This window comes from Emys orbicularis, chromosome 1 (assembly GCF_028017835.1).
Source record: "Emys orbicularis isolate rEmyOrb1 chromosome 1, rEmyOrb1.hap1, whole genome shotgun sequence".
Taxonomy (NCBI): domain Eukaryota; kingdom Metazoa; phylum Chordata; order Testudines; family Emydidae; genus Emys; species Emys orbicularis.
In genome coordinates, this window is record NC_088683.1 from 227188597 (window position 1) to 227209300 (window position 20704).

The 20704-nt window shown below is 49.6% G+C and overlaps 1 protein-coding gene across 1 annotated transcript in view; it reads left to right on the forward strand.

Moving 5' to 3' along the window:
• Positions 1-400: 400 nt before the first annotated feature.
• The window catches only part of SH3KBP1 (SH3 domain containing kinase binding protein 1), a 368936-nt gene continuing 348632 nt past the window's right edge, over positions 401-20704 (forward strand). The window contains exon 1 of the mRNA XM_065400133.1: positions 401-692. Within this exon, the coding sequence (XP_065256205.1) occupies positions 689-692 (4 nt within the window). The 5' untranslated portion in view covers positions 401-688. The remainder of the gene's footprint in view (positions 693-20704) is intronic.

A 20704-nucleotide genomic window follows, 5' to 3' on the forward strand; every position in this document is an offset into this window, starting at 1 on the left:
CCTCTCTCCCCTCCAAATGTCCCTAGGGGGGGGAGGAGGAGGAGCATCCCTAGGCGGACCCCGGGAGCTGAGTTTTCCCCACGCCTGCGCCTCTCGCCTGTGTCTCAGTAGGGTCACCAGCCCCCTTCTCTCCTTCCTGCGCCGCTGCTGCGGGCAGCGCGGGGCCGAGGCGGTGCAGCCGGGCTGTGGCGCGTTCTCGCGACACTTCCTGCCGAGCGGAGCCGCTGATTGCGGGGGCAGCGCCCAGCGTGGCGGTGCCTGGGGCGGGGGAGACCCAGCTCCGGCTTCACACTTGCTCTGCTGCACACGCGGAGCCCAAAACGGGGAGTCGCCGCCCATAAGCAACCGCCCGCCGAGCCTGCACCCTGAGCCTGCCTGACCCCAGCGCAGGCAGCAGCGGGGACCCAGGTTCTTTGCGGAAACTGCGTCTCTTCCCCCTCCCCCCCGTCCTATTTCTGCGGTTTGGATGCCGATGAGAGTGGAGGAGCCGCTAGCGAGAAGCAGCACCACGCAGCCCGGCTGCAGCGGGCGCTGAGAGGGCGGGCGACTGCCTCAGTCAGCAGCCTTCGCTTCGCTCGGCTCCCACCCCCGACCAGTGGCTTTAACTCGCTCCCGTCCCCGCGGCTTGTCCCGCCGTCTCAAACTTTCAGCCTGTCCCCGCTGCCGGGCAGAGCCCGGCTCCACATCCATGGGTGAGTGTGAGCTCGGAGTGCTGCGAGGGGCGCTCAGGGTGCGTTTCCTTTTCGCAGGACGAGCCGGGGGCTGGGTGGTTGGCCGGTGTGGGGTAGAGATCAGGAGGCTGCTGTCTCCCGCCGTGCTGGAGGCTCTCCGGCTTCCCCGGCGCGCCGGCTGCCTTTCCTCTGCCCCTTTGGCTCACGCGCTCGCTAATTGTTTTCCCGATTGAGGCGGAGTGACAGGGTGACGGTGGCTGTGCAGCCCAGGGGCTGGGGCGGCGAGGAGAGGGGAAGGGATGGGGGGACCCATCCCCTTGGGGCGGATGGGGATTGCGAGCTGGGTTGACACGTTTGCGATTTCCCCGGCTAATCAGCTGGCTTGTGTTTGCTGCGGGAGCCGCCGTTGTGCTGCCGGCAAGGGGGTGAAATGCAGGCTCGAGAGGCTAAAGTGTGAGAGAGAACAGACCCGGGGGGCCCTGGATGCGCAGGCTGCACTTTTCCTGCCGAGGTGCTCGAGCAGCCGAGCTGATGAGTGCAGCGGCTGCTGCCTTCTTGCGAGACAGGAAATCTGAGAGGCCTGCTCGAGGTTTGACATGTCCCAGGTTGGGCGGGCGGGGGCCGCTCAGGCGCCAGGCGTTGCTTTCGCTGCCCCACGTTGCAGCCCCGGAGCGGAGAGCCGAGCAGCCCCGCCAGGCTGTTCGCAGGGTCGGTTCTGCAACCCGCTGCGCGCTCTTCCTCCGCAGCCTGCCTCGTTAACCCTCCGAGCAGCTCGCGCTGCAGGGGCGGCTCGCGTGGATTTTGGGAAGAGGCTGCGTCTGGTTTGCGAGTCCTAGTGCATCCAGCCAGGCGCACGCTGTCCGGGAAGGAGACCGGCGCACGGCTGCCGTGGGGTGGGCTCAGTACCTGGGGCTAGCGAGGAGCGCGGCAGCTGTTGGAAGGCGAGACTTAATCATGCTGCTCAGTTTGTAGGTGTTAGGAAGAGCCTCCCCCGGGTGGGGGTTGCTCGGAGGCTCACCTGCTGTGCCCGTAGAGCCCGGGGGTGAATTGTCCTATTATGCTGAGCGTGGAGCTGAAGAGAGGCGGGGGCGACAGCAGTGCCAGGCTCTGGCTGGCTTAGAGGCGCACACATGGGCCAAGCCTGCTCGCTCCTGAACAGGGCCAGACTCTGTTTCATCCATCCAATCTGTTTAGCGCTCTTTGTGTGTGTGTGTGTGTGTCACACACATACACGTTTGGAGATTGGGGAGGAATACGTGAAAGAAGGCAACAAAGGAGAACCTGTGCCATGGTGTTTTATAGACTCTCGGTGTGTGCGGACAAACTCTTCCATGTGTGGTTGGGCTAGGATCAGCGGTTTTAACTAGGCTTAGGGAAGTGGCTAAGTGTACTTTAAAAGCTAGTTTTTAAGTTTTCTCTCATATATTGCCACACCCCATTTTGTGTACGGTGAAGGCAAAGAGCAGATAGGATGGTGTCAACATTAGCGCTCCTTTTGAGGTGTCTGTATCCTGTCAATTACAGTGAGCAGATATAGTTGCTTACATGTGCAGGCATAACCCAGATTTCTGTATCTATAGTGATATTTGGTAATTTGGGGGGGAGGGATAGCTCAGTGGTTTGAGCATTGGCCTGCTAAACCCAGGGTTGTGAGTTCAATCCTTGAGGGGGCCGCTTGGGGATCTGGGACAAAATCGGTACTTGGTCCTGCTAGTGAAGGCAGGGGGCTGGACTCGATGACCTTTCAAGGTCCCTTCCAGTTCTAGGAGATGGATATCTCCATTAATTTCGAATTCTATTTCTATTTGTTTGAAAATCAACAAATCACTACTGCTACTTGATACTTATGTAAGTATATGCTACATATACTTATGTATATGAAAATATGCACAATTACTGTAATGCACAAAGATACACAAGATTAAGCACCAGCTTTTTGCTGTTGAACTTCAGTTAGTCCTGCAGTCCAAAATGAAGTGCATGAAGTCGTGGGAACAGATTCAGTTGCTTTGATCTGAGCTCAGTTGCTGGTTGACAGTAGGCCAACATCCCAGAACACCTCACTTCATTGGTGCATTTTAGAAGACTATGTAGGATTAGATCATTGCTGTTAATGTACAGAGAGTGTTCATCTCCATTTCTGTATTCAGTGGTAAAGGGTTGCACTCCCCAATCTGCAATATGATTTTAATATGGTGCTGTAATTGAGATTTTTTTTAAAAGAATGGATAAGCAGATCTGCATCTTGGGTGTAATGTCCATCCCTGCAATGTAACAAATGAATTTGGACAAAAATATGTAACAAGAAATTAAGCACACACTTTTTTTTTTTTTTTTTTTTAAATTAGATGGCTGTAATCAAATCCCATGCTTCAGGGCTTCAGCCAGCCATCTGCAGGGGCCAGGGAGAGTTTCCATCCCTGTCCCCCATGTAGAATTGATGTATTCCTCTGAAGCATTAGAGATTGGCCAGGGAGGAAGCCGGGACACCCAGTGGGGTGGATCCGTGGTCTGAGGAGATACACCATAGATCATAGAATATCAGGGTTGGAAGGGACCTCAGGAGGTCATCTAGTCCAACCCCCTGCTCAAAGCAGGACCAATCCCCAGACAGATTTTTTTCCCCAGATCCCTAAATGGCCCCCTCAAGGATTGAACTCACAACCCTGGGTTTAGCAGGCCAATGCTCAAACCAGCCAGGCATCAATAAGAGCATTCTCTGTATCTTGCTCACATGCTCAGGGTCTTACTGATTTCCCATCCCCAAATCTGGCAGGAATTTTTCCCCAGGTCAGATTGGCGAGACATTGAGAAGTTTGGGTTTTTTGGCCTTCCTCTGCAATATGGGGTGTGGCTCGCCTGCTGGGGTCATCTGGGAATAGCTCGGAAACCTTTTTTTTTTTTTCTGTTCTTATTCAGTTTTTCAGTGTAGTTTATTCTTTGCCATGTCTCTATTATGATAAAAAGTTAACTGCCACAGGACACTACTATCAGTCTTGCTTAGACCCCAGTGTTTTACTCAGCCACTTGTCAAAAAAGGTATGTGTCGTTCATATCTGAGACCAAGCTGTGGTGAATAAGGATAAGCTCTTTCTCTGATGTAAAATATTTGGCCTTCCCTTTTTGTGCATGCCCACGCAGGAGGTTAAAAGAAGTGATAAGGCAACATGATGTAACTTTCCTTTGAGCCATAGATTGTGATCTACAAGCCAGTCTGAAATTAAGGGAAACTGTTTTTTCTGATGAGTTTTCTGCCCATCCATGATGGTTTGTTCATACATTTTTTTGTACCTGTGCGCGCTCTCTCATATCTCATTTTGGTCATTCATATTACTAATAGTTCCTTTCTGAACTCACAGTAACTCATTCAGACTTCTCTTTCCCCTGGCCAAAAAGAAGATTGGAGATATTTTGCAGTTCTGGCAATATCTTTACTTTTAATTTTATGAGTACGACTTAAAAAACAGAAACTATATAGGGAAGCACAGGTATTGACAGATAGAGTGAAGGTGAATTTTTTTATGTATTTGTCACAGATTCAAGATGAAAATGTGAATTTTAAAAATTAACTTGACAATTTAAAGATTTCCTACATATACGAAAGAATAGGTAAGCTCCATCATTCAGAAGATGGCTTTGCACTTAGTGAAAATGTAGATATGGTAGAACCTCAGAGTTACGAACATCTCAGGAATGGACGTTGTTCGTAACTCTGAAATGTTCATAACTGAACAAAATGCTATGGTGGTTCTTTCAAAAGTTTGACTGAACATTGACTTAATACAGCTTTGAAACTTTACTATGCAGAAGAAAAATGCTGCTTTTAACCATCTTAATTTAAATGAAACAAGCACAGAAACAGTTTCCTTACCTTGTCAAATCTTATTTTTAAACTTCCCTTTATTTTTTTAGTAGTTTACATTTAACACAGTACTGTACTAGATTTTCTTTTTTCTTTTTTTTGGTCTCTGCTGCTGCCTGATTGTGTACTTCCGGTTCCAAACGAGGTGTGTGGTTGACTGGTCAGTTCGTAACTCTGATGTTTGTAACTCTGAAGTTCTACTGTATTTATATATGAATACATAAAATCCTAGGCTGTGAATCTTGTCTGTCAATTATTAAAAACAAACCTGAGTCTGACACTGTTTTTTGAATCTTTTCTGTGTTTTGAAAATCTGTGTATGATAGACACCATCTTACATCCCTCTCAAATCTGTCCCATGCTGGGCTCCTTATTGTATGTATATGCTCCATTCTCTTCTCTCCCCCCCCCCCCCCCCCCCGCACACATTAAAAGAATGTTAAGGTCATAAAGTGAAGTGCTGAAAAGTTAGGAAATGACACATTAAGGTTCTTCAAGTGACAGTACATGTCCATTCCACTTTTAGGTATGTGCTCACTCAGTGCACCGAAGCTATGGAAAAAAAATCTCCGTCAGCACCCCTCAGGGTGGTGCATGCACTCTCCACATGCTCATACTGATAGCCAATGGTATGAAGAGGTGGGGCTGCCCTCAACCCTCCCTCAGTTCCTTCTCCCCACCTGTGGTAGGTAGACAGAGCCTGTATGCCTCATCATTCTCTTAAAAAAAATGTAAATAATTAGATTAGTAGTTAGTGTTAGTTTACATGTATTGTTTTTATATTTGTTTATTTTTGCATATTTGGATTTAATAGTGTCATCGACACCAAGTAGTGGGGCATGCCCAAGTTCCGAAGGTTTAAGAATTGTCTGGCTGTAATAAGTCTATGCCAGCCAGTGACCCTCAAGCCCGTTGTTTAAAGTGTTTGGAAGGGGGCACGTTTGAGAGAAGTGTCTGATCTCCAGGGGGTTCAAGACTAGGACCAAGAAATCTGGAGAGGTGAGGCTTTGACACCTGTTGATGGAAGCAGCTTTACGTCCTTCCTCAGAACCCAGCCACTCAGTATAGGGAGCTATGGACTCTACTTCATCTCAGAGTGCACCTTTGGAAATTGCGCTCGCACGCTCTCTTCCCCCCCCGCCCCACTATTGGAGGGATTCAGAAAGGAAGTATCATTCTCCTTCGAGTGCTTGCTCATGTCCATTCCATATTAGGTGGGCGTGCTTGCCACATGCACCGGTGCCGGAAGCTTTTCCCCTCAGTGGTAGCTGCAGGACGGGGGTGGGCAAACTATGGCCCATGGGCCGGATCCGGCCTGCGAGCCGTTTTAAGCCAGCCAGGGCACTGGGTCAAGGGCTGGAGCATGCGGCTTGGCCCCGCTCCAGCCGGGGCGCAGGGTCAAGGCCACACCACACAGCTCCCAGAAGCCGCGGCATGGCCCTGCTCTGGCTCCTAGGCGCTCTAATGCCCCCCTCCGGCACTCCAATGGGAGCTGCAGGGGGATGCCTGCGGATGGGGCAGCGTGCAGAGCCGCCTGGCCGCGCCTCCGCATAGGAGCCAGAGAAGGGACATGCCTGCGCCCCCTGAGCCTCTCCCCAGGCCCCAACCCCCTGCCCCAGCCCTGATCCCCCTCACTCTCCAAACCCCTCGATCCCAGCCAGGATCACCCTCCTGTACCCCAAACCTCTCATACCCAGCCCCACCCTAGAACCTGCACCCTTTCCGCACCCCTGCCCCAGCCCTGATCTCTCTCCCACCCTCCGAACCCCTCGGTCCCAGCCCAGAGCACCCTGCTAAACCCCAAACTCCCCAGCCCCACCCCAGAACCTGCATCCCCAACTAGAGCCCTCACCCCTTCCTGCACCCCAACCCCAACTTTGTGAGCATTCATGGCCCGCCATACAATTTCTATTCCCCAATGTGGTCCTCAGGCCAAAAAGTTTGCGCACCCCTGCTGTAGGGGACCGGCTCTGGCGCCCTCTGGAGTGGCATGCACATGCTGCAGTATAAAGGACGCCACTGGTTTCCCTCCACCCTCAGTTCCTTCTTGCCACCAGTGACGGTGCTGAAATGTCTGCTGCTTCAGCTAGCTTTTTCGCTTCGTTCAGCATTACAAACTTTTCTTGTAAAATAGTTAATAGTTATTCCATAGCGTGTTAGTGTATTTTACTTGGTGAGTCCTGAACAGGACTCAGCCTAGGGACTGGACATGCCCCAGTCCCCAGGCTTTAAGCCCTGCAATTGCTGCAAAAAAAACAATGCCCATCAGCAATCCGCATAACAGTTGTCTAAGGTGTCTGGGCGAGTCGCATATAAGCGACAAGTGCTGTATCTACAAGTCCTTCAAACCTCAGACTAAGAAAGAGAGAGACATCTGTTTCAAGCGCTCCTAATGGAGCCAGCTCTAACTCCGGCACCAGAGCAGTTGAGGTCCGACTCTGCCCCGAGCACTGCAGCATTGGTGCGGAGTGCCCCACCAGCACAGTCGACGGACCGGCACTGATCCCCATCCCCAGCATCTGCCAAGTGGCACAAAAGAAGACCGGGAGAGGACGATCTCCTACATCCCGCAAGGGGAAGGAGAGTGCAGGAGGGGAGCCAAGACCCGAGGAGGGTGGCTCGGTACCTCCAACCAGGAGTACCCTGCGTCTGAGGCATTGGTGAACACCATAAAACATTTGTCAAAGTCTGGGTTTACCAGCACCGGGGCCTTGACCGGATCTTCCTTCAGTGCACAGAGAGCCCTCTGGCACTGCCTGGTCCAGATCACTTTGTCTGGCCTACCCTTATCATATAGCTCAGTGATGGGGGCTGACAGGGAGCTAAAGTGGGGCAGAAACCTCCAGTAGTGCCCAACCATCCCAATAAAGGCCTGGATCTGTTTCTTAGTCTGGGGAGTGGGCCAATCTCTGATCACCTCCACCTTGGCTGGTTCTGGCTTTAAGCAACCGCTCCCCGCCTTGTGGCCCAGGTACAGCACCTCTGCCATCCCCACCTTGCACTTCCCAGCATTTATAGTCTAGTCTTGCCTCCCAGAGGCAACCCTGCCCCCTCTTCACCTGGGACACATGTTCCTCCCCAGTCTGGCTAAAGACACACATATCATCAATATAGGGTAGGGTAAAATTCTCTATTCCCCTCAGTAACTGATTCCCCAGATGCTGGCGGGTGACCGGTGCCTCCTTGAGGCTGAAAGGTAGGACCGGGAATTCATATAGCCCCAAAGAGGTGACAAAAGCAAGTTTTAACCTGGCATCTGGATCCATAGGCACGTGCCGGTAGCCTTTGGTGAGATTCTTGGTAGTGAAGTATCGAGTCGCGCCCCCCCCCCCCCCCAAACTTGTCTAGGATCTCATCAGGCCTAGGCATGGGGCAGGCACCAGACATGGTGATGGCACTGAGCTTCTGATAGTCCACACAGAATCGGATCCACCCGTCTTTCTTGGGGACCAGCACCACGGGTGAGACTCAGTGGCTGGTGAATGGCTGGATCACCCGTAAAACCAGCATGTCTCTGACCTCTCTCTCCAGGGCCTGGGCTGTTTTCCCACTGACTCTGAATGGGGGACACCTGACAAGATGGGTGGCTCCTGTCCCCACCCAGTGAACAGCCAAGTTAGTAAGCCCAGGCTGTCTGGAGAACAGCTACTGGTAGGAACGCAGCACCGCTCTGATCTCTGCCTGTCGGACAGGGATTAGCTGGGCAGAGAAGAGAATTGATTCCAGCCAGAGGCCAGCTCCTGTCTCAGGGAAGAGATCCACCAGAGGATCGTCCCCCTTCTCCTCCCACTGCCCACTCTCAGCCAGTACCAGCCTCTCCCTGTCACAGTATGAATTTATCATGTTGACATGGTACCCTCGGTGGCTCAGGTTGGACAGTTCCACCACATATTTCACCCCATTCAGCTGTGTGATGACCTTAAAGGGCCTGTCCCAGGCAGCTTGTAGCTTATTCTTCCTCACTGGGATGAGAAACACCACCTGGTCCCCCTCCCCCCCCCATAGGCTCAGCAGTTGTATCAGACTTTCTGCTTCCCTTGGGCCCTGGCTAGGTTCTCCCTGGCCAGACTCATGAGCTCAGTGAGCTTTTCCCGTGAAGTCAATACATACTCCACCACTGATTCTCCATCGGGAGAGGCCTTCCTCTCCCATTCGTCCCTCACCAAGTCCAGGGGTCCCCTCACTGTCTTCCCATACAGCAACTGCAAAGGAGAGAACCCCATGGATTCCTGGGGCTCTTCCCTTTATGCGAATAGCAGGTGAGTTAAATACTTGACGCAGTCCTGCAGATGCTGGCCCATGAAAGTCTTCAGCTTTGTTTTCAGGGTTCCATTAAATCTCTCTACCTGCCCACTGGACTGAGGATGATATGCTGAGGCCCGGGTGTGCTGGACCCCACACTTCTCCCACAAGCACAGGAGCAGGAAATATGAAATTGGACCCCGGGTCTGTAAGGAGCTCCCAGCAGGTGAGAATGGTCAGCAGCTTATCTGCCACAGTGTCTGCCTCGATAGAGGACAGAGCCACTGCCTTTGGGTAACGGGTCGCGAAATCTACCCCCACCAGAATGTATTTCTTCTTTGCCCGGGTTGCCTTGCTGAGGGGCCCCACTATGTGCATGGCCACCTTTTGAAAAGGCTCCTCTGATGGGCAGGCGTCTCAAGACTGCTTTCCCTTTGTCCCGGGCCTTCCCCACTGACTGGCAGGGGTCCCAGGACCTGCAGTACTGCTGGATGTTATCAAAGACTGAGCCAGTAAAAGTTCTGTAGCAGCCTCTGCCTGGGGCACAGGATTCCCTGGTGTCCTGAGAAAGGCGCATTGCAGGCCAGGTACAGTAGCCTGTGGGCAGTACTTCTGGGGGACCACTAGCTGTCTTCTGATCCCCCATAGTTCCACTTCCCCTGGGGAAGCCCATTCCCAGTACAGGAATCTCTTCTACCACAGGAATCTTTCCCAGAAGCCTTCCACAAGGGGTTTTGCCAGCAAGTTCCCTCAGCTTCTCTAAGGAGGGATCCTTCCGCAGCTCGGTCTGGAATTCAGCGGCTGGAGTGGGGAGTGAAACCAGTTCCCTCTCGCTGCCTGTGGTCACAGTCCCCCAGACTGGAATGCTGGGATTCGGGCTCTCTTGATGAAAAGCCACTATCTTCATCTTGGTCACCCTCTGACCAGGCATTTCTGTCACCAGCAGTGCCCTTTTAGCTGCTTCCCCCTTCACTGGGGCCTTCTGCACCTCTGGACAAGGCAGCCCTGGTTGGCAGCTGTCCTGCCCTGGCTGTGGTTCCCCACGCTCAGCTGGGGTCTCCAATCCCCCCCGGGCTCAGCTTCGCCCCTGGTGTCCCAGTGAGGGCAGGCAGTGAGCCTGCTGCTTTGGTCACAACATCTTCAGAGACAGTGTGAGCCACCTCCCCCTGTGGGCAGGGGGCGAGGAGCATCTCTCTGTCCCACTCAGCTCCAGGGGTCTGGATACAGACAGTCAGGGCACCTGAGCTTAGCAACTCCTCGTCCCTGTCAACCAGGACATTTACACTGACCACTTCAGTCTTAGCCGATTGGTTCCCTGGATTCAAACTTGAATCCTTGGCCGTTACAGGAGCAGGGCCTGAATCCTGTCCCAAAGAGACAGTCATGCCCCCATCATCCACATCAAAGCTGATATCTTGGGGAGCCCCAACTACTAGCCAGCCTGACCCCGTCTGCACAGGGATCTGGGCCATAGGCAGGGCAAGGGGCTTCATCCCTCGGACCTTCACCCAGGTCACACAGCCCTGCAGCATCTGGTGAGGCTGCACCACCTGGAGCCTGATGACAGTTCTCTCTGTCCCAGGATCTCACCACCCCCGGAATGTCTCCCCATTGTCCACCACCTTCCGCTCCCACTGGAGGTCTGAGGAGCCTGAGCCCAGGAGAGTACACTTATATGCTGGGGCCAGGAGTGGGAGCCAGTCTGCCACCCCACCCATCTGGCTAAACAGCTCTGGCCTTGGGACCTAGAAAGGGGGCTAGACACCGGAGCCTTTCTGCAGGGTCAGCCAGGTTCCAATTGCCCACCTTCCCAAAGGCCGTGAGACAGGTATCTACATCTCCTCCCTCCTTAACCTGGGGCAGTAATTTAGTGTTGAAGTTCCCTGCTGAATTGGCAACCCGTGGTCCATCCCCATTCAGCCCTGGACGGGTCCCCTGCCTCTCAGCTCAGCCATCCCAGTTCATGCTGCCACTGTCCCTCCTGCTGTTCTGCCTCATGCCTTCCCTGTCTCTCACGGGCCTCTGATCCTGGGTCTGGAACCAGCTCCTTAGAGCGATCATCCTCTTCCAACTGAGAAAGTAGCTGCACCTTGGTGAGCTTTCCAATGAGCAGCCCTCTCCATCTGCAAAGCTCTACAATGTGCTTTTTAAGGAGATGGTTATAGGTAAGGCTTCATTTTAGTCACAGGTATTTTTAGTAAAAGTCACAGACAGATCACGGCCCGGAAACAAAAATTCACGGGCGAGTGACCTGTCCATGACTTTTACTAAAAATACCTACTGTGACTAAAACTTGGGCGAGGGTGTTCTGGGGGGGCGGTCTGGGCGTGCCGCAGGTACTGGGGGAGGGGGTCGAGGTGACCCGGGACCCCTGCTGGTGCTGAGGGAGAGGGGGGCCACGGTGTGCGGCTGGGACTCCCGCTGATGCTGGGGGAGAAGAGGGCTGGGCTGTGGCATGTGGCCGGGACTCCTGCTGATACTGGGGAGCGGGGGGTTGGCGGGGCTCCCTACCCGGCTCCGCGTCCCTGCAGCTCCTAGGCCACAAGTGCTGACTGCTACAGCTCCCATTGGCCGGGAACCGCAGCCAATGGGAGCTGCGGGGGTGGGGCCTGCGGGCACTGGCAGCGCCCAGTGCGGAGACCCTCTCTGCTGCCTAGGAGCTGCAGGGGGGCTGCCCCCCCCAAGCTGCTGCCCCTAGCCCTGAGCCCCCTCCCGCACACCCAAACTGCTGCTGCTGGCCCGGGGGCTGCCTGGCTCGGGCAGCCCCTGGGCCAGCACCAGCCGCTGTGGAGGTCATGGAAAGTCACGGAATCCATGACCTCCATGACAGACTCACAGCCTTAGTTATAGGCCATCTCTTTGCTGTTCCCAAGTTGTCACAGGCTCACAGGCCTGTGCTCTCTCGGCTCCCCAAAGTCCCTGGGAGGAATTCCCTTCAGTGTGGCAGCCCTTCTTGGGGTCACAATCTCTCTCAGGGGTTAAGCCGTAGGCTGCTCCACCTCCTGGAACCGCACCTCACTCAGCCTTCAGCACACCTGTCTCTCGCTAATCCCCCTTTGTTTTACTGCTCCCCAGTCACTTACTGCAGGATGCTCTGTCCACAGGGTGCAGTTGGTACCACCCCTGCCACCAGTTGTCACGGAGTCACAGGGCTAATGCTCATAGGCGCCAGCTCCATGGGTGCTCCGGGGCTGGAGCATCCATGGGGAAAAATTAGTGGGTGCTCTGCACCCACCGGCAGCCAAGCTCCCCTCCCCGCTCCACCCCCCCACCTCACTTCCTCCTCCGCCTCCTCCCAGCGCACCGTGTCTCCGCTCCTCCCTTCCTTCCTCCCAGCGCTTGCAGCAGCCAAACAGCTGTAGAAAGCTCTGGGAGGGAGGGGGGAGGAACTGGAACGTGGCGCGCTCAGGGGAGGAGGCGGGGCCCGGGCAGGGATTTGGGGAAGTCGAATAGGGGCAGGGAAGGGGTGGAGTTGGGGCGGGGTCTTTGGAGAAGGGGTTGGAATAGGGGCGGGAGGGGGTTGGGCAGGGGTGGAGTTGGGGTGGGGCCAGGGGCAGAGGAGGGTCGAGCACTCACCAGCACCAGAAGAAATCGGCGCTAATGCTCGGGAAATGCTCCAAGTGAACCCAATCAGGACTCTGGTTTAACATGCCTCCTCTCTTGGAGCTGTTGCCATGGCAAGCAGCCTACATGACTTTGGTCTTTCTGGGTCTGACCTCGGAGCATTCAGTACCCCTGTTCTCACCGTGCACTTCCCGCAACAAGTCTGCCTAAATGGGATGAAATCAAACGGCCCTGCACCCCAACTTCACAGTCATCCATGCCTCTCAGCCAGCGTGTAAAACAGAAGGGTTTATTAGTCGACAGGAACACAGCATAGAACACAGCTTGCTAGCATAGAAATTAGGAACATTCAGTAAAGTCCATCTTTGGGGGAGGGGAGCCCAGATCCAGAGCTTTGGGCTTCCCCCTGGGCCTCAAGGCAGCTGAGACTGACATGCTTCCAGCTCCCTGGCCCCTGTCCTGTTGCTCCTTCTCCGGTCTTTTGTCTCGCTTCCTAGGCAAAGTGTCACCTGGTTGCATCCCCCTCCTGGTTCTCAGGTTATGAAGGGCAGCATCGCTTATGTGCAGGCAACTGGAGCTGCCTCACCTGCCCCTGAGGTTCTCAGCATAAGTCACACATCCTTATTCCCACCACCTAAGCACTGGTGTAATACACAGGAAACTGAGATACACACAGTATTCATGCAAAACAGTAAGACTCTCATAGGTTCACGTACAACATAAGGAGGAAAACCTGACTTTGTCACAGTCCTATTAATGGGAAGTGTGAGCAACCTTAGCTACCTGCACCCCCTATAGTATTTTTATATTAAAATCTCCCATAACATTTTTTAATGCTTTGTCCGCTTCCTAATTTCTAGTACTGTTTTCTTCTTATCTAGAGCCCTGTCTTGCTTCCATTGAAGTCATTGTGAGATTGGTTGTTGACAAGTCCAGGTGAACTAGAGCTGTTCAAAAACATATTTTTAGTTGTTTGGTACATTGCATTTGGTACACCACTTGTGAACTCCTTTCATTGCATGTGCCATTTTCATAAATTATATTAAGCATGGTGATGTATTAAAGGTTAAGTTCATAGATCTGCTGGAAGTATTACACAAAAGCTGCAAAATAACTCACTTCTCTTTCCTCCCAGAAGTCAGGAAATTACAAACCTTCTCACAAAAGCCTGTTCCAGGTTGCGTGCCTTCAAATTATATTTTAAACAATACAAGACATGCCTAGGAATTCTGAAGTTAAGATATAAAATTGTGCATTTTTAGCTAATCGTTTGGGACCACATACGTATTATTTTGAGAATGATTTCTAATTGCACAACTTTTTTTTAATGCCAGGATGTACCCTCCGTGAGTATCACTTCGCTTCTCCCTCCCTCCCCCACTGTTATCATAGGGTTGTGTATTAACTGTTGCTTCAAAGTCAGTAGGTGAGAAAGAAGAGGATAATTTGCAGATGTGCTGGGGGTAAAACAACTGTATTCTTACTGGTCCATATGCCTGACAAAGATGCATAGCTGTGAAATCATGGTGTGGTGGTTACTGTTCCATTTAGACCTTCCAGACATCATGAGGTGTCCTTCTCTATTCAGAATGGGAAGAAAAATTATGGCATAATTAAAATGTTTTTTCTCCTTTTTGCCAACAATAAACAACCTTCTCTTACTACCTCTTATTACCGGTGGTGATGGTATACTTCTTCCTATACTGTTCATGAAGTGTAAGATTACTGCTAACAATTATTATTTTAGAAGGCATTTAAACATTGCTCAAATTACTTATTTTGTAATAGTTATTTCTGGATTATTATCAAGAAGCTTTTTGACGAATATCTGAGTTAAGCAAGGTAACATTTCTAACAGTTGTGTGCCAGAATTCATATAGCAGATCATCATCGACCTTGTGGCTAATACATTGACTCTGACTGCCACTACTTAATGGGGGCCATGTGTAGGGAGGGGAAAGGAGGAGTTACAGTTGTATATAATAAGCAGCTGAACTTTCATTTCTCAAATGTTAAGGTGCATTTGTGCCCTGTTGGGTGTGGGGAGGGAGGGAGAAATTAGAGATAATTTCTATTGTCCCTATGGCAGTTTTTAGATCACTGTTTACTATATCATGGGTTTTTATAGAGATCCTATCACTGTGTGTCTAAAATTAGAGTACAAAAATCTGAACCAAGAACAGGTATTTTGGGGGGAACATGAAAGCAGGCTTTGTGCATTCCATACTGTTAATGTTCTATTAAAAAAAGCAATACAGTACGGGGGGGGAGAGGGAGGGGAGGGAAATCAGATAATTGCTTCAACTTGTGTGAAAGTAATTGGTGAGTGTCTTCTTCATATCCAGTGGGAAAAAGTTAAAGGTTTTAAATCTGTGAATGTGTGAGAGAGAATATACAATATTGCAGTTTGATAGTCATGAATTTTATTAGTAAATACAGAGTGTGTGTGTGTGTTCTCTTTCCTCCCTGTAAATGATAACAGATGGGGATCTGTGGAAGTTGAAGTCTTGGGGAATTCAAGTAGCAGTAGCTACATAAAGTCTGTAAGGCAAAACAAAGATTGGTGTCTCAACTTTTCTTCCCTTCGAATCTGAGTTTGACTTGGTAAAAAAAAAAAAAAATGCCCATGATGATGAAATAAGATGGCCATGTATTTCTGACAAATAGTTCGTAAAGCAGTTCCTTTTCCACTGTGTCACTTAGAATTGTGCTTCTGTTAATATCTGTTTTAGGATTAGGAAATATATAGAACTTTTGATCAGAAATCACTGCTATGCTAAAATTCTTTTCTCTAGGTACAGGGAAGACATAAAATAGAAAACTGCTATTTCGTTTGAGAAATTATTCCTGGTCTCCACTTATCTATAATCTCAGTGTAGAAAACTGCATTTTGAGCTCTTCCCTTGAATTTTACTAGAAATATTTCAAGTAAGAGAGAAAATGTTGGCATTTTTTTCTTTCCCTTTTGTTGTCTCCTTCTCGCGCTGTCCTCCAGTGTGCACCAAATTTACTTCTTGTAGAGTAGTTTCAATGTTAGTTGCAATGTAGCTGCGTCCAATTAGATTAGTCCTAGTATGTGTTGGATAAGCAACTCCCTTTGGAGCTGGTTCCTTTATTCCATGTAGAGAGATGTCAGTGGGAACTGGTTGCATGGTTTGCAAGTCAGGGCAGAATTAGGACCATAGATATATAGTCGGCTTGTAGAGGCGACAAAATTCGTGTCTAGTTACTGTGGTGGTTCGCTATGATAGATGGAGCCTACTGTTCAAGTGGTTTGTTTTTGTTTGTCCTCTGTTTACTTAGAGTTCAGGAAATCTTGTTTACTAGTTTGTATGATGTTTCTTAACCACCAGTGAAATACTGATATCTCAAAAGAATAAACCTGTACTTTCATTCACTGAAGGAGTTTGTAGTGGGCAGTGATTAGGACTTGTATTTTATATACCTTAAAAAAAATCCAAGTGAAAACTTCTACTGAACTTTTTATTTTAACTAGTAACTCTTTATTTTATACTGTATCCAGTTGCTAATGGCAGTATTATTCTTTTTGCATGCTTTACTCTATTTCCATGTAGACAAACTTGTAAAATATTCAGATAAGTTTAACACAGGGGTCGGCAACGTTTGGCATGCGGCTCGCCAGGGTAAGCACCCTGGCGTGCCGGGCCAGTTTATTTACCTGCTGACGCGGCAGGTTCGGTCGATCGCGGCCCCCGCTGGCCGCGGTTCGCCGTCCCGGGCCAATGGGGGCAGCGAGAAGCTGCGGCCAGCACATCGCTCGCCCGCGCCGCTTCCTGCCACCCCCATTGGCCCGGGACGGCGAACCGCAGCCAGCGGGGGTCGCGATCGGCCGAACCTGCCGTGTCAGCAGGTAAATAAACTGGCCTGGCCCGCCAGGGTGCTTACCCTGGCGAGCCGCATGCCAAACGTTGCCGACCCCTGGTTTAACACAAAGTTCAAAATCTTCTCTTTTTGAACTAAATATACAGTGCAAAACCAACTTCCTGTGATTGCATAAACCATCAACTCCAGTTTGAGTCTAATGTGTAATCTAGTATGCAATTGCTGCTTCTGCTTTGCCACTGGCTAGGATCATTTAACACACTGATAACTTGACTGGATTTTTATCCATTAGGGACTTGTACAGTGGGGAATATTATTTATACTCAGGGCCTTGGAATGAATTAAACCACTGGCTTGTGGTAAACCCTTTGTCTTTTCATTTAATTTCTGTAAGTATTTTCCTCCTCATTTCCATTAGTCCTTTCTGTGGTGTTCATATTAGCTCTTAGTGAGTAGCTGGGACTTCAGCCCGTGAGTGAAACAGCATAATGGAAATAGACTTTATAGAAATCTTAATTATTATTTATTAAATGGGTTTCATCCTGAGGTTTTAAAGTAACTTTATCAAGATGAAAACTTTAAAAGATAAGCTGTTTGACTTGTGCCCTAGTTTCTAAATATAAAAATTACTAAATTGTTTTGCAAGGAGAATGGTGACATCTGGTCATAAGATATTCACATTTATGTTTAATTTTGCTGATGGATGAATGTTAAATGGCTGGTTGTTGCTGTGGTCTTTTTAATCAGTTGTTTTATAGGATTTTTTTGCCAAACTGTCTGTAAATTGGACATAATCTCAAGATAAGGTTGACAAGGCCATGCCAGCTTCCTCAAAAGTGGTCTGGTATTCTCTATTTTTAATTTTTTTGTGAGGGAGGAAATAGTCACAGTTTAAAAGCTGTTGGCATAAGCAGGACTTTTCCAAATGGACACAAGCTAAGGATGATCTAATCTTAACCTGATTGGATCAAGTTGCATGGCTTCAAGGTAAGCCTCACACCTGATTTTTCTGAATGCCTTGAAGGGAGGCGAAGCTTGCAAACCATATGAAGCCTCCCTGTTTGGTCTACAAGCTACCAGGGGAGGGGAGGAGACCATTTCAGAACCTCTGACACGCCTCACGGTGAGGAGAGAAAGTCATGACATCAACAACCAGCCCACTTCAGTCTTTGACTAGTCTTTCCCTGCACACAAAGGAGGCCTTCTAGTGAGAAGCTCTGAACCAACAGCATCACTGTCTGGCTCCTTGTCTGCAGTTCTAGCTTGTACTCCATGAGAGTCCAGAAGACAATGAGAGTTGAAGAGTTTGTGAACGCGTTATCTTAATATTTTTTCCCCTTTTCTATGTTTGTCTTTTGTTTTTATTACCTGGGAGGTGTCCCAGCCCCTTTTATTCCCTAATTGTAATGTATGAAAATATGGCTGTGTGTAAGGCCTGGTCTACACTAGGGGAGGGGGGAATCGATCTAAGATACGTCAACTTCAGCTACGCTATTCTCGTAGCTGAAGTTGCGTATCTTAGATTTAGAATCACTTACTTCGTAGCCTCACGGCGCGGGATCGACGGCCGCCGCTCCCCCGTCGACTTTGCTTCCGCCTCTCGCCGAGCTGGAGTTCAGCAGTCGACGGGAGAGCGATCGGGGATCGATTTATCGTGTCTACACTACACGCGATAAATCGATCCCCGATAGATTGATCGCTACCTGCCGATCCAGCGGGTAGTGTAGACATACCCTAAGAGTACCTGTACGGACTACACAGGGAAAGCACGGGAAAGTGCTTACAAGTTTCCCCAGGTTTAGGCAGCCCTTCAGAGCCCTAGTCTCTGAAATGTACTCATTAAAATGTGTTTGTTTAAGAGTCCTAAGAAACTGAAAGCTATGTTAGCTGTAAACTGCCAAGCAAAAGTTGTTAAGCTTATCATTGTTCCTTTAAGGGTTTTTTTTTTTTTTTTTTTTTTTTTTAATCTGTTTGATATCTCTGAGGGGAGGGAAGGGACATGGAGTGAGGAAAGGATTCACCACCACACAAGAATTTATTGAATTCTGTGGAAGAAGCTTTATAATTGGCTGAGTTTGTGGTTATGATATTAGATAATAATTTGGATTCAGTATCAAACCAGCCAAATTATAGATTCGATTGATTTGGGTAGAGTTCTTTAGTTGGAATTCATAACCAAATGGACAGCCATCTTCATAGATCCCATCTTAGAAATTATAAAGATCAGTTATTTGTTATTGTTGATTTGACTTTGATTTCATAGTTGTATTGCTTTCATTCTGAGTTCAGTATTACTAGCAGTAGCGGTGATAGGTTTCTCGATTTTTATTTTTGTTTAATGGATTTAATAAAATGTTTTCAAAATACAGAGTTACATTTCTTTCCTTAAGCAGTGTGGGTCCAGAGTCCTTGAGAACTTGGGTGGATATTAGCCGGTCAATTTAAGTCTCACCAGCTTTCCCCAATTAGTCTCTGATTCGCATACCCTCCCATTCAGCTATAGAAGAGATTTAACCTGGTGTTTGTATTATGATCTGATATATATGTCCAACTGAAGGTCTAATATGGGAGAGAACTATCCTTCACTTCCTCTTCTTTGCTTGTGTTTGATGAGGTTGCAAGGTTGACACATTATGGCCTTTGCATGATGAAAGAGCATACCTTGGACACAGCTTTCTATATTGCAAGTGAGAGAACAGTTCTTATTTGTGCAACAGAAAGCCAATGAATTAAAAATCAGGATGAGAGAAACACAGTTGCTGCTGCCTCTTGTGTTACAACCCTTTAAGTTTAGTCTGCTTACAGTAGACTGCAGTGGTTTGCTTCCTCTCCTGCTCTGAAGAAAGACCTGCCATCAAACTGGAGAAGTCTCCAGTACCATTAAATAGCAGTGATCACTCTCTTGCAGCTATGACTAACAGTTGACTATGTTAAACTATTGCAAATATAGGGTTACCATATTTCAACACTGAAAAAAGAGGACACTCCACGGGGGCCCCGGCCCCGCCCCAACTCCGCCCCCTCCCCTGAGCACCCCGCATTCCCCCTCCTCCCTCCCGCCCCCCCCGGGCTCCGGCTGCTGCTGCGCTGGGGAAGTTGCTTCGGCCCCGGCGTGCGGTGGAGAGCGGCGGGAGCCGGGAAAGTTGGAGCCTGGGGAGGAGACGGCTGCGTGCTTGGATGCCGCTCGCCGCTTCTGTGCCCCAGCAGATCGGCAGATCGTGGGAGTTGTAAGTTTTGCTGCAGCCACTCGCACTCGGGGTCCCCTTACCATGCCTCCCTATTTTCCCGGACACGTTCGGCTTTTTGGAAATTCCTCCCGGACGGGGATTTGAGGACCAAAAAGCCGGACATGTCCGTGAAAATCCGGACGTATGGTAACCCTATGCAAATAGTTAGGGTTGACATACTTTTGTCGGTTTTACTTTGCCTAGCCACTTAGATCAACTTGAAAATTCTTTGTTCTCTTTTGTCTCACACATGTCAGAATTGTTCAGATGGATTCATTGTTAACGTGCCATGTATTTTTGTAAAGACTGCAAGTTTTTAATGTGAAGTAGCCATAAACAGGACTTCCTGTTAATCTGATAATTGAGGTTTTGGCTAAAGTCCATGGAAAATTGGGATAAATGGCTTTCAGAGATGCCAGCTAGAGAGTCCTGGACTGCCATCTGGTACTTTCTGAGGTTGCTGATTCCAGGCAGTTCCTAGGCAGAGGTGAGACTTTTAGCATTTTGTTCTTCAGCACATTATAGTTTTGCTACTTTATGCAGGGAATAAAGCTTTACTAAAACAAGCTTGGACAGACTGTTCTCCTTGTTACCATGGCCCATTCCCCTGACACAAGCAACAGTTTTTCACCGTTGGCCTCCTATATGCATGTCTGCACACCTTTTTCCCTTGGGGAGTCACTCCTCCTTTCCCACCTCTCTTCCTTAAACACACAGATGCCTTCCTTCCTCTCCTGGGCACCCAATCCTCACTTTCTCCTTCTCAGACACCTCTGAGTGTTACCTTATTTCTTCTCCGTATTCTCTGTCTCTTTAAGCTCACCCTTCCTTCCATCCCCCCTTCATCTTTTCTCCATCATTCCATCTCTCCTGTTTTACCCTCAGAAGTCTCCCTCCGATAGCACCTGCACGATCCAGTTGTGACTCCCTAGTATTGGGTGCACAGGAACCTGCTCTAGAGGAGGTATCAGCCTGTTTTCCAAGTCTCTGAAGACACATGGTACAGGAGTCAGCAACGGTATGTCTGAACCACTATTGCTATGCAATCAGAGACTGTGGGAGGAGTACTTGGAGCCTCAGTTGGCTTCTCTTCCTTGGCATTATGCTGATTTCCCCCTCCCCAGCCAAGAGTCTGTGCCCTTGGTACTGCAGGGGTGTCATGTATGTAAATAGGTCATATTTAACTCTGCCAGTCAAGAGACCTGAACTCTCTCCTTCTCGTTTGTTAGCCACTACCTGAGTAGGATCACGTAGGTGGTTGTGTTTCAGAAGAATGTTGCTGGGTCATTCTGTTG